This window comes from Orycteropus afer, unplaced genomic scaffold (assembly GCF_000298275.1).
Source record: "Orycteropus afer afer isolate SDZICR_OR568_19922 unplaced genomic scaffold, OryAfe1.0 scaffold00197, whole genome shotgun sequence".
NCBI lineage: Eukaryota > Metazoa > Chordata > Mammalia > Tubulidentata > Orycteropodidae > Orycteropus > Orycteropus afer.
This window is the reverse complement of record NW_006921784.1, coordinates 6,187,673-6,208,522: the sequence shown is the minus strand read 5'-3', so window position 1 is coordinate 6,208,522 and position 20,850 is coordinate 6,187,673. Positions and strand designations below refer to the sequence as shown.

Here is a 20,850-nt window from a genome sequence, read left to right as displayed (position 1 = left end):
CTAGCTGTGGAACCGGGCAAGTCAGTTCACCCCTCAGCTTCCCTTGTCAGGTGGGAGTGACCATCCTGTTGCACAGCCCCCATGAGGTGCTGCCTGCAGTGCCTCAGAGACAGTAAGCCCTGTGACCACGGGAGGAGAGGCCCACCCCGGCTTGGGCCTTTTCTTGTTCTCCGTGGGTTGTGGAGCACTCGTTTTTCTTTCTTTGCTTATTAGAAAACCTTGTCTTTTTCTTCTGAGCTTTACTCAGCTCTTCCTGCCTAACTCTGAGGTCTGTTTTCCTGCCTCCCCACCCCTCAGGCTCTTGTCTGGCTTGAGCTAGCTCTCCAGCTGTCTGCTGTGCTAACTTGTGGCTAGCAGGGACTGTGCTCTGGCCTTGCCCCAGCCTCCCCTGCAGACAGATTCCAGAGGGAAGCCTTGGAGAGCTCCTCTCAGCAGAGCAGCGAGCAGCACTTCCTCTTCCCCTTGGCTTCCCTGGCAAAGAGCCCGAGGGCTGCCCTGCCCAGCAGAAGCCACCACAGGAGTGCTGCTCCCACCCCACCCCACCCAGGGGCCCTAGCCCTCTGCTCCGCTTGGGAAGGGGACTGCTGATGCCGCCTCAGCTGTGACTGCACTGGCCCTGCCTTGGGAGCTCTTCCTGGCCGTGGAGGCTTGGGCTCGCCCTTCATTTGTTCAGGAAGGGCAATACCTGTCTCGGGAAGTGGGCCCAGGCCCACCCCTTCTCCTGGACTCATCCCAAGGCCCCAGTAGAAGGGCCGGGCCCTCCTGAGGATGCCCTCCCCAGGCCCAGCTGTGTCAAAGTCAGAACTCAACAGCAGGGTGGCAGGCTGTGGCTGAAATTCTATCTTTCCCTATGGGGCTCTGCCCTGGGGTCTGGTTAGGCTGTGACCCTGCCCTCCCAGATTCAGCAGGCAAGGGTGTGGCTTCATTCACTTGCCATCAGAGACCAAAACCTAGACTCTGAGAATGATAATGCTCTGGCTTTCTGCTTGTTGAAGTGCTTTCTCATGCTTTATCCTACCTGATCCCCACCATCGCTCTCTCCCTAAGGCAGGCAGGGTGGAGATTACCATCTCCTGCCCAACTGTGCTGAGGAGGGTACGAAAGCCATAGAGGGAAAGGTTCACCATGCTCCTGGATCTCAGCCCCCACGGAGGAGAGCCTCCCGGAGCTCTGGATGCCCATGTAGTGAGAGCGGGGCATCTCAGAGAACCTTCCTTGACTGAAGGTCCTCTGGGGCTCCTTGGAGATTGTGATGATGAGGGGCCAGTTAAGACAGGACCTGGCCCTGGGGCCCCCTGAGGGCCTGTGGCTCTGGGCCACCCCTCTACCAAAGCCTGCCCAGAGTGGCTTCCTTAAGGAGAAACCTTTGCCCCACAGCAGCAGGAAACAGTTCCCAGGGTCTGGGGCAATCACCTTCCTCTCACCCCTTTCCAGGCAATCCTAGAAGCCCCAGCTTGGCTCCTGTGACCTCCACAGCTGCTCTTCCTCCAGTTCTTGACTCTCTGACCTTTGGAAAGTTTTCTCTTGCACTGTCATCAGGAAAACAAGGGCTTCTATGCCTCCTTCTCCCTTGAGAGCTTCTACCAGGACTGTTTGAGGGGGTTTCCAGGTGAGGGAAAGTTAGGTGTAAGCCTGAAGCCCTGCGGCTCCCGTGTCAGCCACGGTCCTGGGATGGAGGGTAGAGAAGAAGCTATCATGGATTGAGCCCACATAGTGTCAGGCTCAGGCTGGGAGAAGCCTATCAGCAACTATATAGAGTAGGTATTATCATTCCAGTCATACAGCTGATAGGAAGTGATTAGCTCAAGGTCAACACAGCTGTTGTGTACAAAGCTGAATTCAAACCCCCAGTCATGTGATGTGTTCTTTCTGCTACCCTGTGGTCCCCATCTTCCTTCATCCCAGGCCAGACTGCTTCGTGTAGAGAAGGGGATGCATTGGGGGGCATGTCATTGACCAATTCCTTTCGACACCCCCCTACCCCATTCCATTGGAGTGGTACTTTGGCTCTTGCCCTCACCCTCCTTGACCCTTGACCTTGAGATTGAGGAGGACGGTCAGGGCAGCCCAGCCTACTTTCCCTGTTCAGCTCCAGGAGGTCGGTAAAATGGAAAGTACTCCAGGCTGAACCACACCAGCCTGAGTGATGCAGGTAGGAGGTAGTGGGGTCTCTGACTATGTGACCTAAATGGTTTTCCACTCTATGCCTCAGTTTCCCCATTTGTGGAAGACATGATGGTTTTTCATACTGGGTTTTGGCAATTGCTGCCTTTTTCTGTAAGAGCAGCGAATTGAGCGAGGAATCCTGGGTCATGAGCTGCCCCATGCACTTCTCCCTCACCCCTTCCAATCTGGGAGTGCTGGGGAAGACTGGTGCTATTTTCCCCAGGACTGGTGTTAGGATGCCACCTAGGCATGCTGAGATTTCTTCCCTTTAGTCTGGCTGTAGGAACAATGGTTATGCACTCACCTGCTGACTGAAAGGTGGCTAGTTCAAATTTACCAGCCACTCCATGGGAGAAAGATGAGGCAGTTTGCTTCCGTAAAGATTTACAGCCTTGGAAACCCCATAGGATGGTTCTGTTGTCTTATAGGGTCACTATGAGTCAGAATCCAACTTGCCGGCAGTGGGTTTTAGGTTTTAGGCTGCCAATCTAAACATCCCCACAACCTGCCCAAGCCACATCATGCCTAGGGGCCTTCCCACTCCGCTGTGAGCTATTTTCATAGAGACTGTAGCTCTGCTGATCTCTCCTGGCGATATCGCAGGGGCACGGCCACTCGTATGATTCCATTTTGATTAAAAAAATGAAGGAGTCCTTGAGTGGTGCAAGCAGTTAAGTGCAGGGCTTCTAACCGAAAAAAGTTGGCAGCTGGAATCTACCCAGAGGCTCCTCGGACAAAAGGCCTGGTGACCTACTTGCAAAAGATCACAGCTATTTGGGGAAAAAATGGTTATGGGGGATTCAGAATTCTTGGAAGACCTCAGGAAGGCTTGTGTTGTCCCTGGACACAGGAATGTGGGGTCAAGGGACCTCCACTCTCACCTGGAGGCAATTTTATCTACTTGCAGACATGCACCCCACCTCTTCCCACCCCATAAGAACTGCTTATAGCAGCAGCAAGAAAGTTCTCTTTTGTCCCCTTTTCTGCTCTTGCTGTGTGCCCAGTGAAGGCCCACCATGTCCCTGCTGAGGTTAGGATGGCACGCAACTTCTGGGGGAGCTGCCTGGGTGGTGGGTACATGGGCACAGCCCTCCGTTTGGCTTTCAGATCCGTCTGCGGTGCCAGAAGGGCATCCCGCCTTCTCTGCGGGGCCGTGCTTGGCAGTACCTATCGGGAGGCAAGGTGAAGCTGCAGCAGAATCCTGGAAAGTTTGACGTGAGTTTCCCTTTCTCCCTCCCCTTCCTTCCTTCCTTCCTGACATGCTCCTCATGACGGTCCTTGATGTGCTCACCTGAATCTCAGCAGTATAAGGAGTTGATGGGACCACGAGTCAAGTGCCCAACTGCCCAGGTGCCAAGAAGCCAAACTGGCTTAATCCTACATCCCTGTGACTGCTGGAGACTCTGCTCATCTGAGCTATAGACCTGAGCAGTCCTCAGAGGGTGGACAGATTTACCACCTGGCATTCCACCTCTTTCTCCTGATAGCTACCCAGCTCTGCTCTCTTGGGCTTAGTGTACCACCTCGCAGCACCTGCTCATCAGGAGGGAATACTCAGACTGCTTCAGTGACTGCCTGAGTCCTGAGCTCGGACCTTCGGGGCTTGCCCAGCAAGACCACAGGACCCTCAGCACTTCCTGTCCTCCCACCTTCTAATCTTTCTCCTGCTTTGTCCAGGCTTGGCCAGACAGGGCTGCTTTGTGATTGGTTCACCAGTGTTGCTTATGGGACCTAAGTCAGTGGTCAGTAAGGGTCCCCTCTGCAGCCATGTCCTCCAGCTCCCACTGTTGCCCCCTACCCCCCTAGATGAAACACTCCTCCTTTCACTGGGCCTCTTGTTGCCTACTTGGACGGGGCAGCTCTTCCAGCCTGCTCCCCTAGGGAACTGGTTTGCAGCTGGCTTCTTGGGGGTTGCTCAGACCTACCAGCTAGAGTAGGTCTGGTGACAGGCAGCATGGGAGACAGAGCTGCCAGCTACCAGCTACTTGTTGATATGCTTCATGTTTCAGTGAACACCCCTGTCCTGCCAAACCCATTCTCGGAGAGGGACGTGGCAGGGGGCGCTAAACTTCTGCTATTGACCTGTTCTGCAAGAACTGCTTGCTGGTGGCACCTGGTCCTAAAGTGGGTAGGAGGGCAGGTAGAGTGACTGCCTGGGGCAATTCTGAATCAAGGTGACCAGACTGCCCCTCAGAGCATCATGCCAGGGTCCACATGAGCAGCTTCTAACTCCAGGATTTTCCTCCTAGTCTTTCCATCCTCCCCCTATTTCAAGGGGCTGCATCCTGGGTTGGGGGCTAGTTTCAGGGGTCACAGCTAGATGGCAGGCCCTATTCTCCCTTCTCAGGCTGCCAGTGCACAGGCATATGAGAGCCTAGAACTGGGCAGGACAGCCAGCTTCCTGGGGTCCCCATTTTAGCACACGTGAGCCCACCTTTTGTATGAGTAACACCCTTTGTAAGGACCTATGTGTGTTGCATGTGTGTGGAGTGGTGGGTAGAGAGAGAAATTGGCCACTGCCGTGGGGTCTTGAACAATGCTAGTTGAGTAAGTAGATTGGCTAAGAGAAGGCATCCTAGATGGGAGGTGCTGTATGCACTGAAACTCAGCGGTGAGGCCTGCAGGACTGAGAGAGTTTGGGAGCACACCTGGGAGGACTTGGCCTGTTGGTGACAGAGATGCCAAGAGCTGTTGGCCAGCAGCATTTGGCCCTGAGGTAGCAGGAGGGCCAGGCAGGGATGACAAGTTCCCTGTGGCTGCTGTGGGTGTGTGAACCCAGGGGCAGGGGTATGGCGAGGAGGATGGTGGTGGCAGCATGTGTGTGGTGCTGTGTTCTTCCCCACAGGCTGTCCGTTCACCACCCCAGACCCAGGCGGCTAGGCCCAGCTGCAGGAGTCAGAAAGCCCCGTCTCCTCCCGCACTGGCTCTCTCTTCTGCCTGCCTTGGCCTGACGGGACCTTTCACATCTGTACCTGGTTTTCCTCTCTGGCTTTACCTCATGATGGCGCCAGTGCCTCTTAGGCACTCACCAAGACTGCAGGCCTAGACAGGTGACTCACCTGCCAGTAGCGCCTCCCTGCCTTTGATTCCCGGTGCCCTCCTCTCCTCCCAGGCCTTTCAGCCACCCCTTTTTCTTTCTCACTAATCCATGGGTGATCCAGCACCTTGGGCTGCTGAGGTACCAGGTGAAAATACCCTAAGAGCTGACTTTGGGTTCTTGGGACCCCAGGTCATGGGAACCAGCAGGAGAATGCGTGGGGCCCTCCTCCCCTTTCCTACAAGAGCAAACCTGCATTGTGTTTAGACAGTTCCTAGTCCTGGGCCAGTTTTGTGGGGTGTAAACAGGACACCCACAGGCCCCCACCTGAAGGTGTGTGGGGTCTACAGGTCTCACCCCCGGCCCCTGCTGTGGGCCTGCTCAAGGGCCCTCTGGAGGCCCGCAGGCCGTTCCATGTGCTGCTGAGCCTTGAACACGCCATTGCCTTTTTCCTACGGTACTCTTTCTAGTCAAATACCTAGTACCCCAGTTTCTTTAGTTTAATGCTGGGGGCACGAGAGAGAAAGGGACTTGTCTGAAGTCACTACTGCTCAGGGCCAAGGCTGGGTCTGCCCCCATTGATGTGTTTGCTGAGGACATGGCCTTCCTCAAGGAAGGAGCCTTCTCTGAAGCTGCCCCAGCCCTATAGCCAACTTGTTCTAAGCTGCTTCCCGGCTCTGGTTTTCTTTCCTTTTCTCTCTTTCCCTTCCTCTCTTTCATTCTCTCTCTCTTTCTAACTGGGGTGTGAATTTATACAGAGTAAAACACACAGCTCTTAAGTGTGCCATTCAGGGGATTTTGATACATAATATGTAGCCATGTAACCAACATGCAAATCAAGACCTAGAATGTGTCAAATGAGATGACTTGCTTTTAGTGATAGCCTAACTGTTTCTGTAAATGATACTCCTGCTAAAATGTTCGTGGGAGTTCAAGGAAAAGAGTAAAACGTTCCTGAAACATCAGTATCCAGAGATGAGTCTAAGGTTAATGTCCTTCCAGACAGTGCTCTGTGCTGAAGACCCCACCCCACCCCACCCCAGACAAGTGATTATACCCTTATCATCACCACTCTCGAACACCTGCACAGGGAGTTGGGTAGGACGCTCGTGCCAAACCTGGCTTCTAGTCCCAGCTCCACCATTTTTCCATCCGTGGGACTTTGAGCAAGTGACTTTTCTTTGACCCTCAGTTTCTTCATCTGTGAAAAGGCTATAATGATAGGACTTGTCTTTTGGGCTTGAGGTGAGGACTCAGTGACATCTACCAGTGTGGTAGCAAGGGTAGCTATTGCCTTTCATCCTAAGGACATGATGTATGTATGTAACTGAGTCCTGAATGAAGTACCTGGAGGTGATGTCCAGCCATAGATGTGATGGACACCCTTGTCCACAGGGGTCTTCCTGGAGCTAGGACTGCCCCTGGGTTTCCACAGCTCTTCCTCCCTTGCCCCTTTGTCCCTGCCCAGGCTTCCTAACCTGTCCTGAGGAAGGCTGAGTCCCATGTGGGGACTGGGTGGGCATGGCCCTGAGTAGGGGCTCCTCCAATATCTGGGGAAGCCACACCCTGCCAAGAGTGGCCTCCAGCCTGTAATGTGTGCCGCTTACTTCCAGGAGCTGGACATGTCACCCGGGGACCCCAAGTGGCTGGACGTGATTGAGCGTGACCTGCACCGCCAGTTTCCTTTCCACGAGATGTTTGTGTCCCGGGGGGGCCATGGGTGAGCAGGCTGGGCCTTGGGGACTGGGAAGTGGCCCGAAGCCCTGTCACTTAGAGGGCAGAGGTGGCAAAATGAATGTGGGGCTATCTTGGGGGCCTAGAAGCTGGGTGCCCCAAACTCCACCATTAGCATTTCTCTTGTGAGCTCCCATCTGATGGGTCCTCTCAATGACTCTTCTGCCTCCAGGGCAGCTTGCATCATATACTCCCCAGAGGGCTTGAACTTGCCCAGCCAGGCCCTCTTGTGGCAACAGTTTTGGGCTGGAGAGGAGGAGATTGAGAGTTGGGTGGGTGGAGGAGAGTTGGGTAGCACTCAGGAGGGGAGAGATGTGGGGACGAGGGGACCAAGACAAACAGCCAGGACAACGCCAGCCCAGAGCTGGCAGGCGGGTCAAGGGTCACCTGCCGTGTCAGAGGCCCGTACTTACAGTCTCCCACGTGACCTTGCCCTGCAGCCTGTCTTGGCCCTGTCCCTGGCTTTCTCTTTGAACCTCTGCCCTCACTGTCAAATGGGGAACCTGTCTGCCTCCTGTGGTTATGTGAGAATCAGTGTGCTACAGTGGAAGACTGACCCTTCAGTGACCACAAGCAGGTCATCTCCCCTTTCCAGGGAAGCACAGAGGCTGAGACAGGCCTGGTCCAGTGGGCCATGCTTACCCGTGGTGGCGAGTGGCAGAGTCATAACTGTCCTCCTCACCCTGCGCATTCTCTCCACAGCCAGCAGGACCTATTCCGGGTGCTGAAGGCCTACACGCTACACCGGCCTGAAGAAGGCTACTGTCAGGCACAGGCGCCCATTGCTGCCGTTCTGCTCATGCACATGCCTGCTGAGGTAGCACCAGGGAGTGGGCAGGTGGGCAGGGAGCGGCCAGCAACAAGGCCTCACATGCCTCTCTCGCCCACAGCAAGCCTTCTGGTGCCTCGTACAGATCTGTGAGAAGTACCTGCCCGGCTACTACAGCGAGAAACTGGTGAGTGCCCAGGATCTGCACCAGGCCGGGTGCCCTCGGGGGCCCTGTCAGGCCCTCCTCTCCACGGCCACCCCTGCCTCAGCCGTCCGTAGCTTCCAGGCTGAATTGACATTGCGAGGTCTTCCAGGCTCACGTCTCCCTGGCTGCAGCGTCGCCGTCCCACACTCTCCTCCATCTGTGCCTTCAGTCTCTGCTCTTCCAGGCCTGATCACAGTTCCTCAGTTCCTTCCTCCTGCAAGGCCTTGGCACAGAATCTTTCCCCAGCCCGGAACCTCTTCTTCCCCCTCCGCCATCTCCTTACCCAGACAATCTCACCTTCCCTTTAGCTTTCAGCCTTTAGATAGCTGTCCTTGACCAACGGCAGCAGGGCCCCTGCAGCACATGCTTGCTCAGTATTCCTGCTGTATTCTGGACACTCGGCCCCATCCTCCTGCCCCCCAAGTCTCTTTGTTCATGTGACCCACATCTGGCTCCTCCGTTTCACTGTAACCTCCTCGGAGGGAACGAGCGTGTCTGCTTTGCCCATTCCCCTGGCATCCTCAGCATACTCCCGAGGAGCAAGGCACGTCTGCCTGGCATGGGAGTCGGTGTGGTTCCTCTCGGGTGGCCATGGTCTCTGTGCCCTCCAGGAGGCCATCCAGCTGGACGGGGAGATTCTCTTCTCGCTGCTGCAGAAGGTGTCACCCGTGGCCCACAAGCACCTCAGCCGGCAGAAGATCGACCCGCTGCTCTACATGACCGAGTGGTTCATGTGCGCCTTCGCCCGCACCCTGCCCTGGAGCTCCGTGCTGCGCGTCTGGGACATGTTCTTCTGTGAAGGTACCGGGCCAGGTGGGGCTGCAGCCCGGCCCCAGGCCACGTCTGTTTCCAGAGTAAGCCTCTGCAGGCCGCCTTGCCCTCTCCCTTGCAGGTGTCAAGATCATCTTCCGGGTGGGGCTGGTGCTGCTGAAGCACGCGCTGGGCTCCCCCGAGAAGCTCAGAGCCTGCCAGGGCCAGTACGAGACCATCGAGCGGCTGCGGGGCCTCAGCCCCAAGGTCATGCAGGAGGCCTTCCTGGTCCAGGAGGTAAGGCTCCTTCCCTCACCACCCTCTGGGAGAGACGGAGGGGCCTCTCGGGGAGGCCTGCAACCCTCTGCCTGGCAGGTGGGCCACCTGTGCCAGGCTCTGTACTCAGCAGCCCCAGGTCCGGTGTCTGAACAAGCAGAGGGGCGCACAGGCTTGCAGGGCTCTCCCCACCGTCTCCTTTTCAGAAACACTGGGGACTGAAGCAGAGGAAGCAGAGCCCTAGTGGCCCCTTCCTCCCTGGTACCACATTCACAGCACTAGGATTATTTTCCCTTGGTGATTTTGTTTCGGTCTCTCAGGGGCTGTAATGAGGTAACGGTGGTGGCCAGCTTCTCTTTTAAAGCAAGGGCCAGGCCGGGGACAGGGCTGACACCACTGTGGGGCGAACCATTACCCACTTCTCAGAACATCTGTTGAGGGCTGTGACTTTATCCCTTCTTCCACATGAGGAAGAGGGAGTCATAAAGTGACTTTCCCCAAACCCTTCAGCCAGCAGGTGGTAGTGGAGTCTGAGCCTAGGTAACCAGCTGCTCTTGGCAGCGATGGGGTCATGTGGGCCAAAAGCAGGATTTTATTATGATTTGGGTGTAAGTTTACAGAGCAAATTCATTTTTCATACAGCAGTGCATACCAATTTTGTTTCGTGACATTTAAAATTCCCCACAGCGTAACAGCTCTCTTCCCACTTCCTCCCTGTACTTACCTCTTAGCCTATGTCCTTCTTTCCTATGCTACCTGCCCCCTTAGCTGTCTCCCTGTGCAAATACTGTCCTTCTGTTCTCCCATGATTGTTCTAAGGAGTATATCAATCTGATGTAAATGTTCACCCTATATGCCTGTCTGCTGTTTGGCTGGAAACCACAGGAGTGAGTTCAAGTCCAGACCGGAAGGGTAACTAAGGACTATAATCTCAGTGGTCTCACCAGGCTCTATCAGACAAGTAAACCCAGTCTTCCTTATGATTTTGTTCCGCTTTGTTCTCTTACTCTATCCAGGATCTCCTGTACTGATCCCTTTCTGAGTAGTTGACAGTGGTAGCTGGGCATCATCTAGTTCTTCTGGTGTCATGGTCATATAGGCTGAGGTCTGCATGGTCCACTAGTCCTTTAGACTAATTGTTTCCATGTGTCTTTGATTTTCTTCATTCTTCTTTGCCCTGGATGAGGTGAGACCCATTGTTGCATCTAGATGGCCGCTTGCAAGCTTTTAAGACCCTAATTGCTACTCACTAAAGTAGGATGTAGAACAATGTTTTTGTGTAATGTGTTATATCAGTTGAGCTTGATGTCCCCTGCAACCATGGTCTTGAGCCCACAGGTCCACCTACTCGCTCCATCAGAGTGACTATGCCTAAGAACTTATGATAACTTTGCCCCTTGTTAGTTCTAGTTGTATGGACATTCTTATAACACATACAAATGTGTATGTAGAAATATCATCTGCCAACCTTATACATGGTCACGGGTATATTCCCTTTTGCCTAGACTTACCTGATCACAGAAAGCAGGTTTTGCTCTGTTCAAGTCCTTCCCCTTCCTGCCTGGTAGTTCAGCAAGTAGAACCAAGAATCGTGTGCACTTTTCTTCTCTGAAGCAGTGGCTTCCCCTGACACACAGCTTGGAGACTTGTGACAACTGCAGGGACCAGTCCCCAGCCTTCCTGGGGTCAGCCTTTAGTGGCCGGGTCAGGAGGATGCTGATGGGGGGCAGGAGCCCAGGCTGACAGGCAGAGGGAAGGCCCTTCTCTCTGTGCCCACCTGACCCTTGCCATCCTGCAGGTGGTGGAGCTGCCCGTGACAGAGCGCCAGATCGAGCGCGAGCACCTCATCCAGCTGCGGCGTTGGCAGGAGACCCGGGGTGAGCCACAGTGCCGCTCCCCGCCCCGACTACACGGCGCCAAGGCCATCCTAGAGGCGGAGCCGGGTCCCCGGCCAGCCCTGAAACCTTCACCATCCATTCGCCTCTCCCCAGACGCCCCCGTTCCTGGCTCCCAAGACAAGCCCAAGCCACCTAAGCAGGTCCAGAAGGAGCAGCAGAAGCAGGCCAAGGCAAGTGGGCAGCTGGACCAGGCCCCAGCCATGGGCCAAGCCGAGGCGGTGGCTGCTGCCGGAGATGCATGCCCCCCACAGGACTTGCCCCCAAAGGACCTGGCCCCACAGGACTCAGCCCACCACCGCTCCCAGGAAAGTCTGACGTCCCAGGAGAGTGAAGACACTTACTTGTAACCCCAGTAGCTCAGGCCTCCAGGGCGGGGTCTCCACGCATCTACATGCTTCACACGGACTCATACTGCAGGGCCTGCCTGCCCTGCGGCTGGGCCAGGGTGGGTCTGACTAGCCCAGCACAGACTCTTATTTATTTTCTCCAGAGTGGAGCTTGGCCCAGCCCAGCTAGGCCAGGCAGAAGAGAGGACCTCGGGGGTGCGTCCTCACTCGCCCTCCTCTTCCTGGGGGACGCTCCCCAGGGCTAGGATGCTGACAGGAGTGAGTGAGGTGCTCTTTGTGTAAAATAGGAACATGGTTTTGTACAGAAATAAACAGACTTGTGTAGAGAGCTGGGATTCAGCTGGGATTGGGAGGGTGTCACCCTGGGTTCCGATACCTCCTCCATGCTCTACGAACCCCCATCCTGCACCGTGGGACACCTGGACCCCAGCCCAGCGTCAGAGCTTCTCCAAGCACATTTGTCAGAGGGGATGCCAAGTCCAGGGCCACCTCTGTCTCTGGTCCTCGGCCCCTACCCCATCCCCTCAGCCCCATGTCCACCATCTGCGTGGATGAGAGACATCAGGGCTGGGCCAGAGCGGGGTCTGCTCCCCAGACCTTGGTCCTTACCTTTCACCTTAAGGAAGTGGCTTTAGGGTCTCCTCCTCTAAGACCTGGCCTGAATGCCACATCAGGCCCAGTGAGGTTCTGAGAGCTCACTCTGGGTCGGGTGCTGGCACCAAGGGTAGGGGACCGTGAATGTCCTCACATACTAAGCCCAGGCCCCATTGGGGGTTCAGGGGTGAGGGGAGAAGTCTGAAACCTTGATAAAATGCTACCTGCTGTTGACTGAGTAGGTGCCACATTGCCAGGCTGATTGTGCCTGATCAGTTCCTCAGCCTGGGCTTTATCCTAGTTTACCATTACCCCATTTCACAGGTGAGGAAACAGAGCATCCCAGTGGGAAAAGACAGGAACAGAGCCAGATTTGCACCCAGGCCTGGCTTTTCTGATCCAGGTCCTAGGGTGACCTGACTCTACCACTGAGGGCCCAGGCAGGCACAGCGGTCACAACCTGGTGAAGGCGAGGACAGGGTGTCCCCAGGAGATGCCCCCCTTCTGCTGAGGAAGCAGCTTTTCCAGTCAAACAATAGCGGCTGTTCTTGGCAGTTGACCAAGCTGGGCCTGACTGGGCGGAGCAGGGTGGATGGGGAGGGGGAGAGCCTCCCTGAGAGTCTGCAAGCTTTGCAGGGCCTGGGGCCTAGAGCACCTTGTCCCAGTGCAGACAGATACTTAGACCTAGGGAGGCCAGTGGTCAGAACCTATGGGGCAGGACTCCCACTTCGTGTCTCTCAGCCCACCTACACCTGCATTGATGACTAGGAGGGCTTCTCAGCCTTGGAGCAACACCCCTCCCCCAACCCTTTAGGGGCCAGCCAGGATGTGGCCTGGTGTCCACAGGAACCAGCAAGTAGAAGAGTTCAGGGGTTAGCTCTGGTCCATCTGCTCACCGTGAGGCTTCAGACGAGGCAGGAGGCGTGTTGCAGCCCACTTTCCTCTGTGTGGTTCCAAGTCCCTAGGACTGACTCCCAAGACTGCTGAGATCTGTGGCCTGAGGACCCTCAGGCCAGACTCGGCCCATAGCATGTTTGGCCTGACCACACAAGCCAGCCTAGGCGGGTTGATGCCTGCTCAACCTTGGAGCCTTAGACCTATGGAGATTGCAGTGGAACACAGTCTTCAACTTGAAATGAGTCCAGGTTGGCCTTCACAAGCCTCAAATTCTTGGTGGTTGCCATTGCTGGGAGCCTCCTTGGGCCTGAAGTGAGTTTGAATGGGCCCTGCCAGCTGGGTTCTGCTAATAATGACTGCAGGTTTGAGAGGCCTGAGGTCTAGTTCCCAGTGAGCTTTGGGCTTAGGCTTGCCGTCTGGGCCTGATCCCTGAAGGCCTGATCCCTGTGCATTCTTGGACCAAGCACTTCTGGACTTTGTTAGTCTTGGGGGATTTCAAATCTTAGGCCTGGGCCACCTTGGGCCCCCAGCCCCACTGCACGTTTCTCAGACAGAGGCAGCTGGGGCCCTTTCTGTGTCCCAGGTGGGGCGCCTTCTACTCTGGAAGGTGGGTGAGAGAAAGAGAAACAGGTGTTAGAGCTACCCAGGTCAGCCCCAGTTTCCCCTTGTCAGCCCCTTCGCTGGGATTCGCTAAGCAGGGGCAGGTGTGTATGCATCAATACTCAATGTAGGCAGCCCTCGATGGGGGACAAGGATTTTGTCACCCTCACTCCAGCCAGCTCTAGTGGCCCTGCTCCTGCCGACAGTGAGGAAAGAGGGAAAAGAGCGCCCCGACAGTTCTTGGAAGGCGCCAATCACAGGTTCGCAAGGTCTGCACAGTGGACCCCAGTGCGCCACAGGGGGTCGGGGGCGGCGCTCTGGTTGCAGCTGAGCCCGGGTTCGTTTCGAGGCCCTTACGAATGTCAAATACTTTAATCATGATCTCAATTATAAGAGCCACGTGGGGGTCCAAAGAGCAGAGATGACCCCTAAGGGCAGAGAGGACGCAACGGACCCCAGCACCGCTGGCGTCCGACGGGAAGGGCGGAGCCCGAAGGGCGCGGGACCCGGGCGGGGCCTGGAAGACGCGGAGGGGTGGGGCCAGCCGGCTACCCACGAGCCACGGCCAAAGGGGCGGAGCCAGACGAGGCCCGGAAGGAGCGGGGTGAAGTCCTGGCGCTCGGGGGAGGCGTGGCCACCCCGGATAGGCCGCGCGGCCAGTGGGGCGTGGCCGTCGAGGAACGGGACGGGGCGGGGCTGGGAGGGCCCGCGGCGTAGCGGGCGGCGTGGACGCGTCCGCGCAGAGGCCCCTTTAAGCCCCGGCCCCGCCCCACCGCACCGCCCCCCGCGCGGCCTGGGTCTGCTGGACGGCAGGGTCCGGTCCGCGCGAGCCGCGATGGAGCTGCATATCCTAGAGCACCGGGTGCGGGTGCTGAGCCTCGCCCGGCCCGGGCTTTGGCTCTACACCCACCCGCTCATCAAGCTGCTCTTCCTGCCCGGCCGCAGTCGGTGCGCTCCCGGGTTCGGGGGCTCAGATGGGATCCGGGGCTCCGCTGTCGCTCCGGGCCAGGGCTAGGGGGAGCAGGGTCGCCACGGGGCGGGCAGGAGCGGGTGGGGAGGCAGCTCCTCCGGACACCATGCAGCCTGAAACTGCCCACCCCGGGACCGCCGCCGATCCGGCCCCGCGAGGCCCACGTCCCGGGACCAGGCTGGACGCAAACAGCCTAGGCGGGCAGAGCTTAACCCTGGGCGGTGTCCGATGGAGGATCCTTTCCTGGCGACTGCAGGAGCCTTCCGGCGCCTCCCGTCGAGTCAGAGGGCCCGGCCTAGAGACCTAAGGCCCGAAGCCCCACAACTGTGTCCCGGGATGGGAAAGGAGGAGTGAAGAAATCGGGGAGGGGTCCAGAGAGGTCGGGAGGCGGAAACCAGTTTGCGATCCTGGAGATGGTGGAGGGTAGCCCGGGTCCTAGACCACCGGGCCGACAGGAAGGCGTCCGGCAGGAGGTCTGTTCCGGGCCAGTGGGGCGCAGGGAACGCTTCCCTCCAGGCTGAGTGTGTCCTCCCCTAACCAGGTGCAAGTTCTTCAGCCTGACGGAGACCCCCGAGGATTACACGCTCATGGTGGACGAGGAGGGCTTCAAAGGTGGGGACAAGGCTGAGAAGCAGGAGCATTGGGAGGGGGGGGCTCGTCGCACTGGGGTCAAGTGCTCCAGCGCTAGGCCTTTGAAGGCAGATGGGTCTGGATCGCAATGTGGAATGTGGACCCTGCCACTCACCTGGCTTTGTGCCCTTGAGCAAATCACATCCCCTCTCTGAGCCTGTTTCCTCCTATGTAAATGGCTATATTTATGGTTCTGATCTACTAGGGTACCATGAGGGCTTTATATGCAGAGCTGTTTGTGAGGGGCGCCCCCGCAGCTGCTAGAAACTTCTTCTGTCCCTGGTGCTGGTCACACCCTCCCCGGCTGGCCTGGGAACTCCAGGAGTTGGAAGGTTGGGGAGAGAATGCAGGAGCGGACAGGCTCCATCCAGGGCGGAGTCCTAGGGTGCCTCCTGGCTCTACTGGGGGATCAGCAGTCTCCCAGGCCCGGCCCGGTTCTGGACTGGACGCCAGCCTGTTCCCTCCCGGGGCCTTGGAACTGATGTCTGGCCCCTTCCTATTCCTGCCAGCCTGGCCCAACCTCCAGGCCTGGAATCTCAGGCCAGCCAACTGACGCTTTGCCCTTCTGCTATTGCTGGGCTTCAGGCCTTAGTTTCCCTGTTTGTACTGCAGGCAAGTCTGGGTCTGTCGGGGAGGGAGGGACGGGCTCCCACAGCCAACCTGGTATGCTGGCGCCCCCTGGTGGTACCATGCGGTGTAAAGAGTCTGTTAACCCTCAGTATACCCTTGTGGGATAGGTATCCTGTCGTTCCATTTTACAGATGAGGAAACAGGAACAGAGGTTAAGTCGCTTGCCCCGGGTTACACAGTGAGTAAATGGTGAAAGTGAGGTTTGCACCCAGGTCTATCTGGGATGCTTCAATCCGTAGCAGGCCAGCCCCCTAAGCTCTCCTCAGTCCTTGAGTACATGTGAATCTCAAGAGTAAAATTTGGGGTGGGGGTGGAGTCAGCCTCAGTCTCCAGACCTGCCTGTCCCTTAATAGGGCCCTCCAGGTACAGATAGGGAAACTGAGGTTCAGAGAGGGACAGGGGCCGGCTCGGTGGACCCTGACTGGACGTGTGGCCCCACCCACAGAGCTGCCCCCCTCCCAGTTCCTGCAAGTGGCTGAGGCCACATGGCTGGTGCTGAACGTCTCGTCCCACAGCGGTGCAGCTACAGCAGTGCAGGCTGCCGGGGTCACCAAGATCGCCCGCTCGGTCATCACCCCACTGGCTGAGCACCACGTGTCTGTGCTGATGCTGTCCACTTACCAGACGGACTTCATCCTAGTGAGCGTTGCACGGGTGCCACGGCAGGGCAGGGCGGGCCAGGGGCCTGGGACCCACGTGACGTGCCACCTCCCTGCGGCCAGGTACGGGAGCAGGATCTCTCTGTGGTGATCCACACGCTGGCCCAGGAGTTCGACATTTACCGTGAGGTGGGCGGGGAGCCTGTACCCGTTGGCAGGGATGAGTCCAGCAACGGCTTTCCCCGTGCCCAGCATGGTGAGGGCCACCCCCAGACACACGGGCTGCGTCTCCTCTTCCCACTGGGGCCCTTTCCCTTTTCCCTTGTGCGCGTGTGGGGAGACAGGGCCCCAAGAACCCAGGTCAGTTCCTAGAGAGCGTGACTTCATGCTTGGCCCAAGCACCTCCCTGAGTTGGCCACCAGAGGGCGCCCCAGCCCACAGCTGCCTGTTCACCAGCTCGCCTTGTCCCTCTCCGAGCAGGGCCCAGCCCCACAGTGCATCCCATCCAGAGCCCCCAGAACCGCTTCTGTGTCCTCACACTGGACCCTGAGACGCTGCCAGCCATCGCCACCACGCTCATAGATGTCCTCTTCTACTCGCACAGGTGAGCCCTTTGTTGGCTGTCCCCTGTGTTCATCCCACCACGTGCCATCTCTCTGTCCTGCAACTCTGTGCCCTGTTCTGGGTTCCTGGCATCCCCTGACACCCAGATGCCCTCCACTGATGTTTGAGGAAGGCCCCTGATGATGTGGTTGGCGCCTTCTCCTGTGTTGTCAGCAGAGACACCCGAGAGCCATGCCCTAGTCAGGCCCTCCACCCCTGGGATCCTACGTCTTGGCATTACATGGGGTGCCCCATCTATGCCATCTGGGGCTTTGGGCAGGGGAACAAAGTACCTCGGAGATGGGAGGGTCTGCCCTGGGCGGTATGGTGCCAGTTCCTGCACCAGCAGGAGGCTGATGGGGAGTTGATGGGCGTGGCTATGTGCCCAGCAGAGCCCCTGAGCCTTCCGTCCCTCCCAAGTGCCCCCAAGGAGGCAGCCACTGGCGGTCCTGAACCGAGCTGCATCCCGTTCTTTGCCTTCTCCCTCATTGAGGGCTACATCTCCATCGTCATGGATGCTGAGACCCAGAAAAAGTATGTGACCTCCTCCAGCCCAACCCTGGGTGTACCACAGACCCTAAGCCAGCCCCAGGGAGGGAGGCAGTGTAGGGGCTCACTGGACACAAAGGACTAAGGATGCCTTGCCCACCACCCACTACCCCTTAGGTTTCCCAGTGACCTGCTGCTGACCAGCTCCTCGGGGGAGCTTTGGAGGATGGTGCGCATCGGCGGGCAGCCACTGGGCTTTGGTGAGGGGTGCTGTTGTCTGTTTGGGGCTGGAGAGGGCCTCTGAGGGGCCAGGTGACTCACCTGTGCCCCTCCTCAACCTTCAGACGAATGTGGGATCGTAGCCCAAATCGCGGGCCCCCTGGCCGCAGCTGACATCTCTGCCTATTACATCAGCACCTTTAACTTTGACCATGCACTGGTGAGCACCATTGGCAGGAGCGGGGCTCCCAGAGGGACAGTGAGGCCCAGAAGGGTGTGTGTGTTGTGGGCGACAGGAAATAGTCCCAGCTGGGCCTGCAAGTCAGGGCAGCCGTGGTCTGCATTAGCTCTGACCATCTGCCTGCAGGTGCCTGAGGATGGTATCGGCAATGTCATCGAGGTGCTCCAGCGACGCCAGGAGGCTCTGGGCTCCTGAGCCCCGTGGCAGGGAACACTCTCCACTCGCCACCCCTCAGGCTTCTGAGGTCTTCTCTAAGCTATCTCCTCAAGCTCTGGGACGATACCCCCATTCCTGCTGGGGGACCCTTCGTTCCACTCTCTGTATGTAAGCTGCTTGCGGGCGCCGGCTCTCACCTGAACACACGTGTACATCTGCACATGGAGTAGGAAGGTGCTGGCCCAACTGCGTGTCTGCCCACACAGGGGAACACGGTGCTCAGGGGTTCCACCCAGAAGCCCCCCACCCAGCACTCTCTGCGTGGCCTCAGCATTTGCACAGTTCCTGCCTGAGGCCCGAGCCACCCCCTCAGCCCCCTGGGTCGCTGTGCCTCTAGACGGGGCCCCTGATCTCTGTTTTGCCTCTGGCTGGGTGGTCTTGCCTGGTCAGGCAAGTTCTGACAGTGTCGCCCTCCCAGGGCCTTTAAGGAAAGTATTTTTGCATCTCTCTCTGTCTTGTTTTTTTATCGACTTGTTAATAAAAGACTTTGTAGTGACTGGGCTGGGCTGTGGTCCTTGGGGGCCATCTGGGTCTGGGTCTTGGCCACACTTCCTCTTCAGGGTCCTTCTGTGCCTGTCCGAGGCCCTGGGGCTGGCTGGCCTTGCTTGGTTCTCCTGCAGTTCTGTGAACACTACACGTCCTGTTTATATTGTCCGCATGAAGACCCAGGGCACTGAGGTAAAGTGGCTTGCCAGGGTCACATGGTGACCAGAAAACTCCCACCCAGGGCTGTGTGGATCCAAACCGGCGGTTTTCTTCATTCCTCACTGCCTTCAGAATAACTGGAGGTTCTGAATGTGGTCAGGGACTCCCAGACTTTCCCGCTTAGGTCTCCTTTGCTTCTCTGGCCCCTTGGGTGTGGCTGGCCTGCTGAGGAATGCCCCAGAGCAGTTCTTCCAGGCCGCTGCCTGCTTTCTTTTGGCCCGCCACCTGAGTTCATCAGTCTGTCCCTCACTAACAGTCCTGCAGGATTGGCGGTAAGAGGGGGCCTAGCTGGGAGCAAGAGACCTAGGGATCTACACTGGACGTTTCCTTGCTGAGGCGCACGGGTGGGAGAACAGGATGGGCCCGGAGCCCATCTGAGCCGGCTCTGCCCTCAGTGGCCATGAGCATGGGCCAGAGACTCACTGGGTGGGCCCAGTTTCCTGTCTGGCAGAGAGGAGGGGCTGCCTCCTGTGCACGGCAAGGCTGGCGTTCCCTTGTGGCCTGAGGGGGCCCCACAAGATGAGCCAGGGAGGTTATCAGGTGCCCTCAGCCCAGACCCGCCCGCAATGGGGAAGGGAAGAAGGGTGTGACTTCGGTGTACTTGATCTCAGCGGCTCCCCAGAAAAGCCAGAACAGGGGCCCGGCCTCTGGCAGTGCGCCCGCCTGCCCCTGGGAACGGGAGCCTGGGGCCTCAGGCTACAGATCAGAGGAGCTAAGAACACAGCCCCGGTGAGTCAGTGGGGAGACCTGGGGGTGCCAGCCCCTTCCTCTCAGCTTCACTTTCCCCATATGGCTGGAGGCCTAGGAGGCAGCTGCATCAGGACCTGTAACCCTGATTCTGGGAAGGGGGCGTTTCATTGGAATCTCAGGGGATTGGGGACTGAGCAGCTCTTGGCTACTCCCCCTGATGTGTCTGGATCCTGGTTGGGGCATAGCCTGAGTTTAAGGGAAGGCAGGATTCTCAGGACGACCTGACCTGCAGCTGGAGAGCTCCTGGCCCCATGTCGTTCTGGGAGCCTGTCTAGACACATCTGTCTGTCTGCCTGCGAGTCACTGTCTGAGTGTTTCTGTCATCCCGGGTCTCCAAGTGCCTCAGGCCTTATTCAGGTCCCTCATGCCAGTTCTGATCGGGCCTTGGCTAGTTTTGGAAGGCTGCCCATGAGGCTGGCCCAGATCAGGGGTCGCTGGCATGCCTCAGTGGGCTGGTCTGGCTTGGACCCAGTCCTAGTGGTCACTGTGCCCATGTGTATCTGCCACATGTATAGGCATGTCTGTGTGTGGTTCTTGGAGGTCACTGGGCCAGCTCTCAGTCTTCAGTGGGTGACAGATGGGGAGACCCTGAGACCAACCTGGGTATAGGGCCTGGGAGGTGCCCGGGGTAACCGTCAGCTGAGAAGGGATGTGAAAGTCCTAAGAGATTTTTATTTAAGAGAGTCTGTGTAGCTTGTCTGCCTACTCTGCCATCTTGCCAGAAGTCTCGCCCTCCTAAGAGATTTAAAATAAAATAAAATAAAATAAAAACTCACTGCCGTGGAGTCGATTCCTACTCATAGTGACGCCTCCTTGGGTTTCTAAGGTGGTATCTCTATGGAACTAGATTGCCCAGTCTTCCTTCCAAGGAGTGGCCAGTGAGTTTGAACCACCAGCCTTCTGGTTAGCAATCAAATGCCTTAGGCACCACCAGAGCTATTGAGCAGTGATTCAGAGTTTAAAGACCTCACCCCTAGCCCTGCCAGGTGGGACCACATACCTGCCCATGTTACCCCAAAGCTGGGTTCTTGGGTCCCATGTGGAAGTCGGGGCACACACTGTGTGACCTCCTGATGCTCCTGGCAGCCCAGGATCCCACCTGGTGGAAAGGACCCAAGTAGGAGCGCTGAGGCTGGAGGTGTTGGGGTGTGGAATCGGCAGCTCACTGTCTTGGAAGTGCAGGTAACTGCTTCCTCATTTGGCCTGGCGATCTCAGCCAAACATGAGAGTGTGGTGCGCCGTTACTTCATGTATTCAACACCCGCTATTATTATCCTCATTTGACACAGGTGGAAAGGAAGCACAGGGAAGTAAAGTGACTGGCCCAAGGTCACACCACTGGGCCTGCAGAACCAGAATGCAAAAAAGAAGGTCGACTGCCCACAGGAGCCTAGGGAGTTTCCTGCAGGAAGGGACACTTGAGCTGAACCCTGAGGGATGGGCATGATTTTGCAAGATGCCCTGCAATCCCCACTGTCTGCGTCTGTGGCCGGGTGTCTGCTGCCGGTGGCAACGGGCACGTGAC

The 20,850-nt window shown here is 57.5% G+C and overlaps 2 protein-coding genes across 2 annotated transcripts in view; both read left to right on the top strand.

The window, feature by feature from the left end:
• TBC1D10A (TBC1 domain family member 10A) overlaps positions 1 to 11,182 on the top strand; it is a 63,618-nt gene extending 52,436 nt beyond the window's left edge. Inside the window, exons 4-10 of the mRNA XM_007947982.2 lie at positions 3,274 to 3,381; positions 6,817 to 6,923; positions 7,640 to 7,754; positions 7,828 to 7,893; positions 8,523 to 8,712; positions 8,804 to 8,958; positions 10,736 to 11,182. Of these exons, the coding sequence (XP_007946173.2) occupies positions 3,274 to 3,381; positions 6,817 to 6,923; positions 7,640 to 7,754; positions 7,828 to 7,893; positions 8,523 to 8,712; positions 8,804 to 8,958; positions 10,736 to 11,182 (1,188 nt within the window). The remainder of the gene's footprint in view (positions 1 to 3,273; positions 3,382 to 6,816; positions 6,924 to 7,639; positions 7,755 to 7,827; positions 7,894 to 8,522; positions 8,713 to 8,803; positions 8,959 to 10,735) is intronic.
• A 2,926-nt stretch (positions 11,183 to 14,108) lies between these two features.
• On the top strand, positions 14,109 to 17,849 carry CASTOR1 (cytosolic arginine sensor for mTORC1 subunit 1). The gene is made up of 9 exons (XM_007947981.2): positions 14,109 to 14,221; positions 14,785 to 14,855; positions 15,949 to 16,142; positions 16,226 to 16,358; positions 16,583 to 16,706; positions 17,126 to 17,239; positions 17,372 to 17,454; positions 17,539 to 17,633; positions 17,781 to 17,849. The coding sequence occupies exons 1-9, from the start codon at positions 14,109 to 14,111 to the stop codon at positions 17,847 to 17,849; spliced, it is 996 nt and encodes a 331-aa protein (XP_007946172.1).
• The last annotated feature ends 3,001 nt before the right edge of the window (positions 17,850 to 20,850 follow it).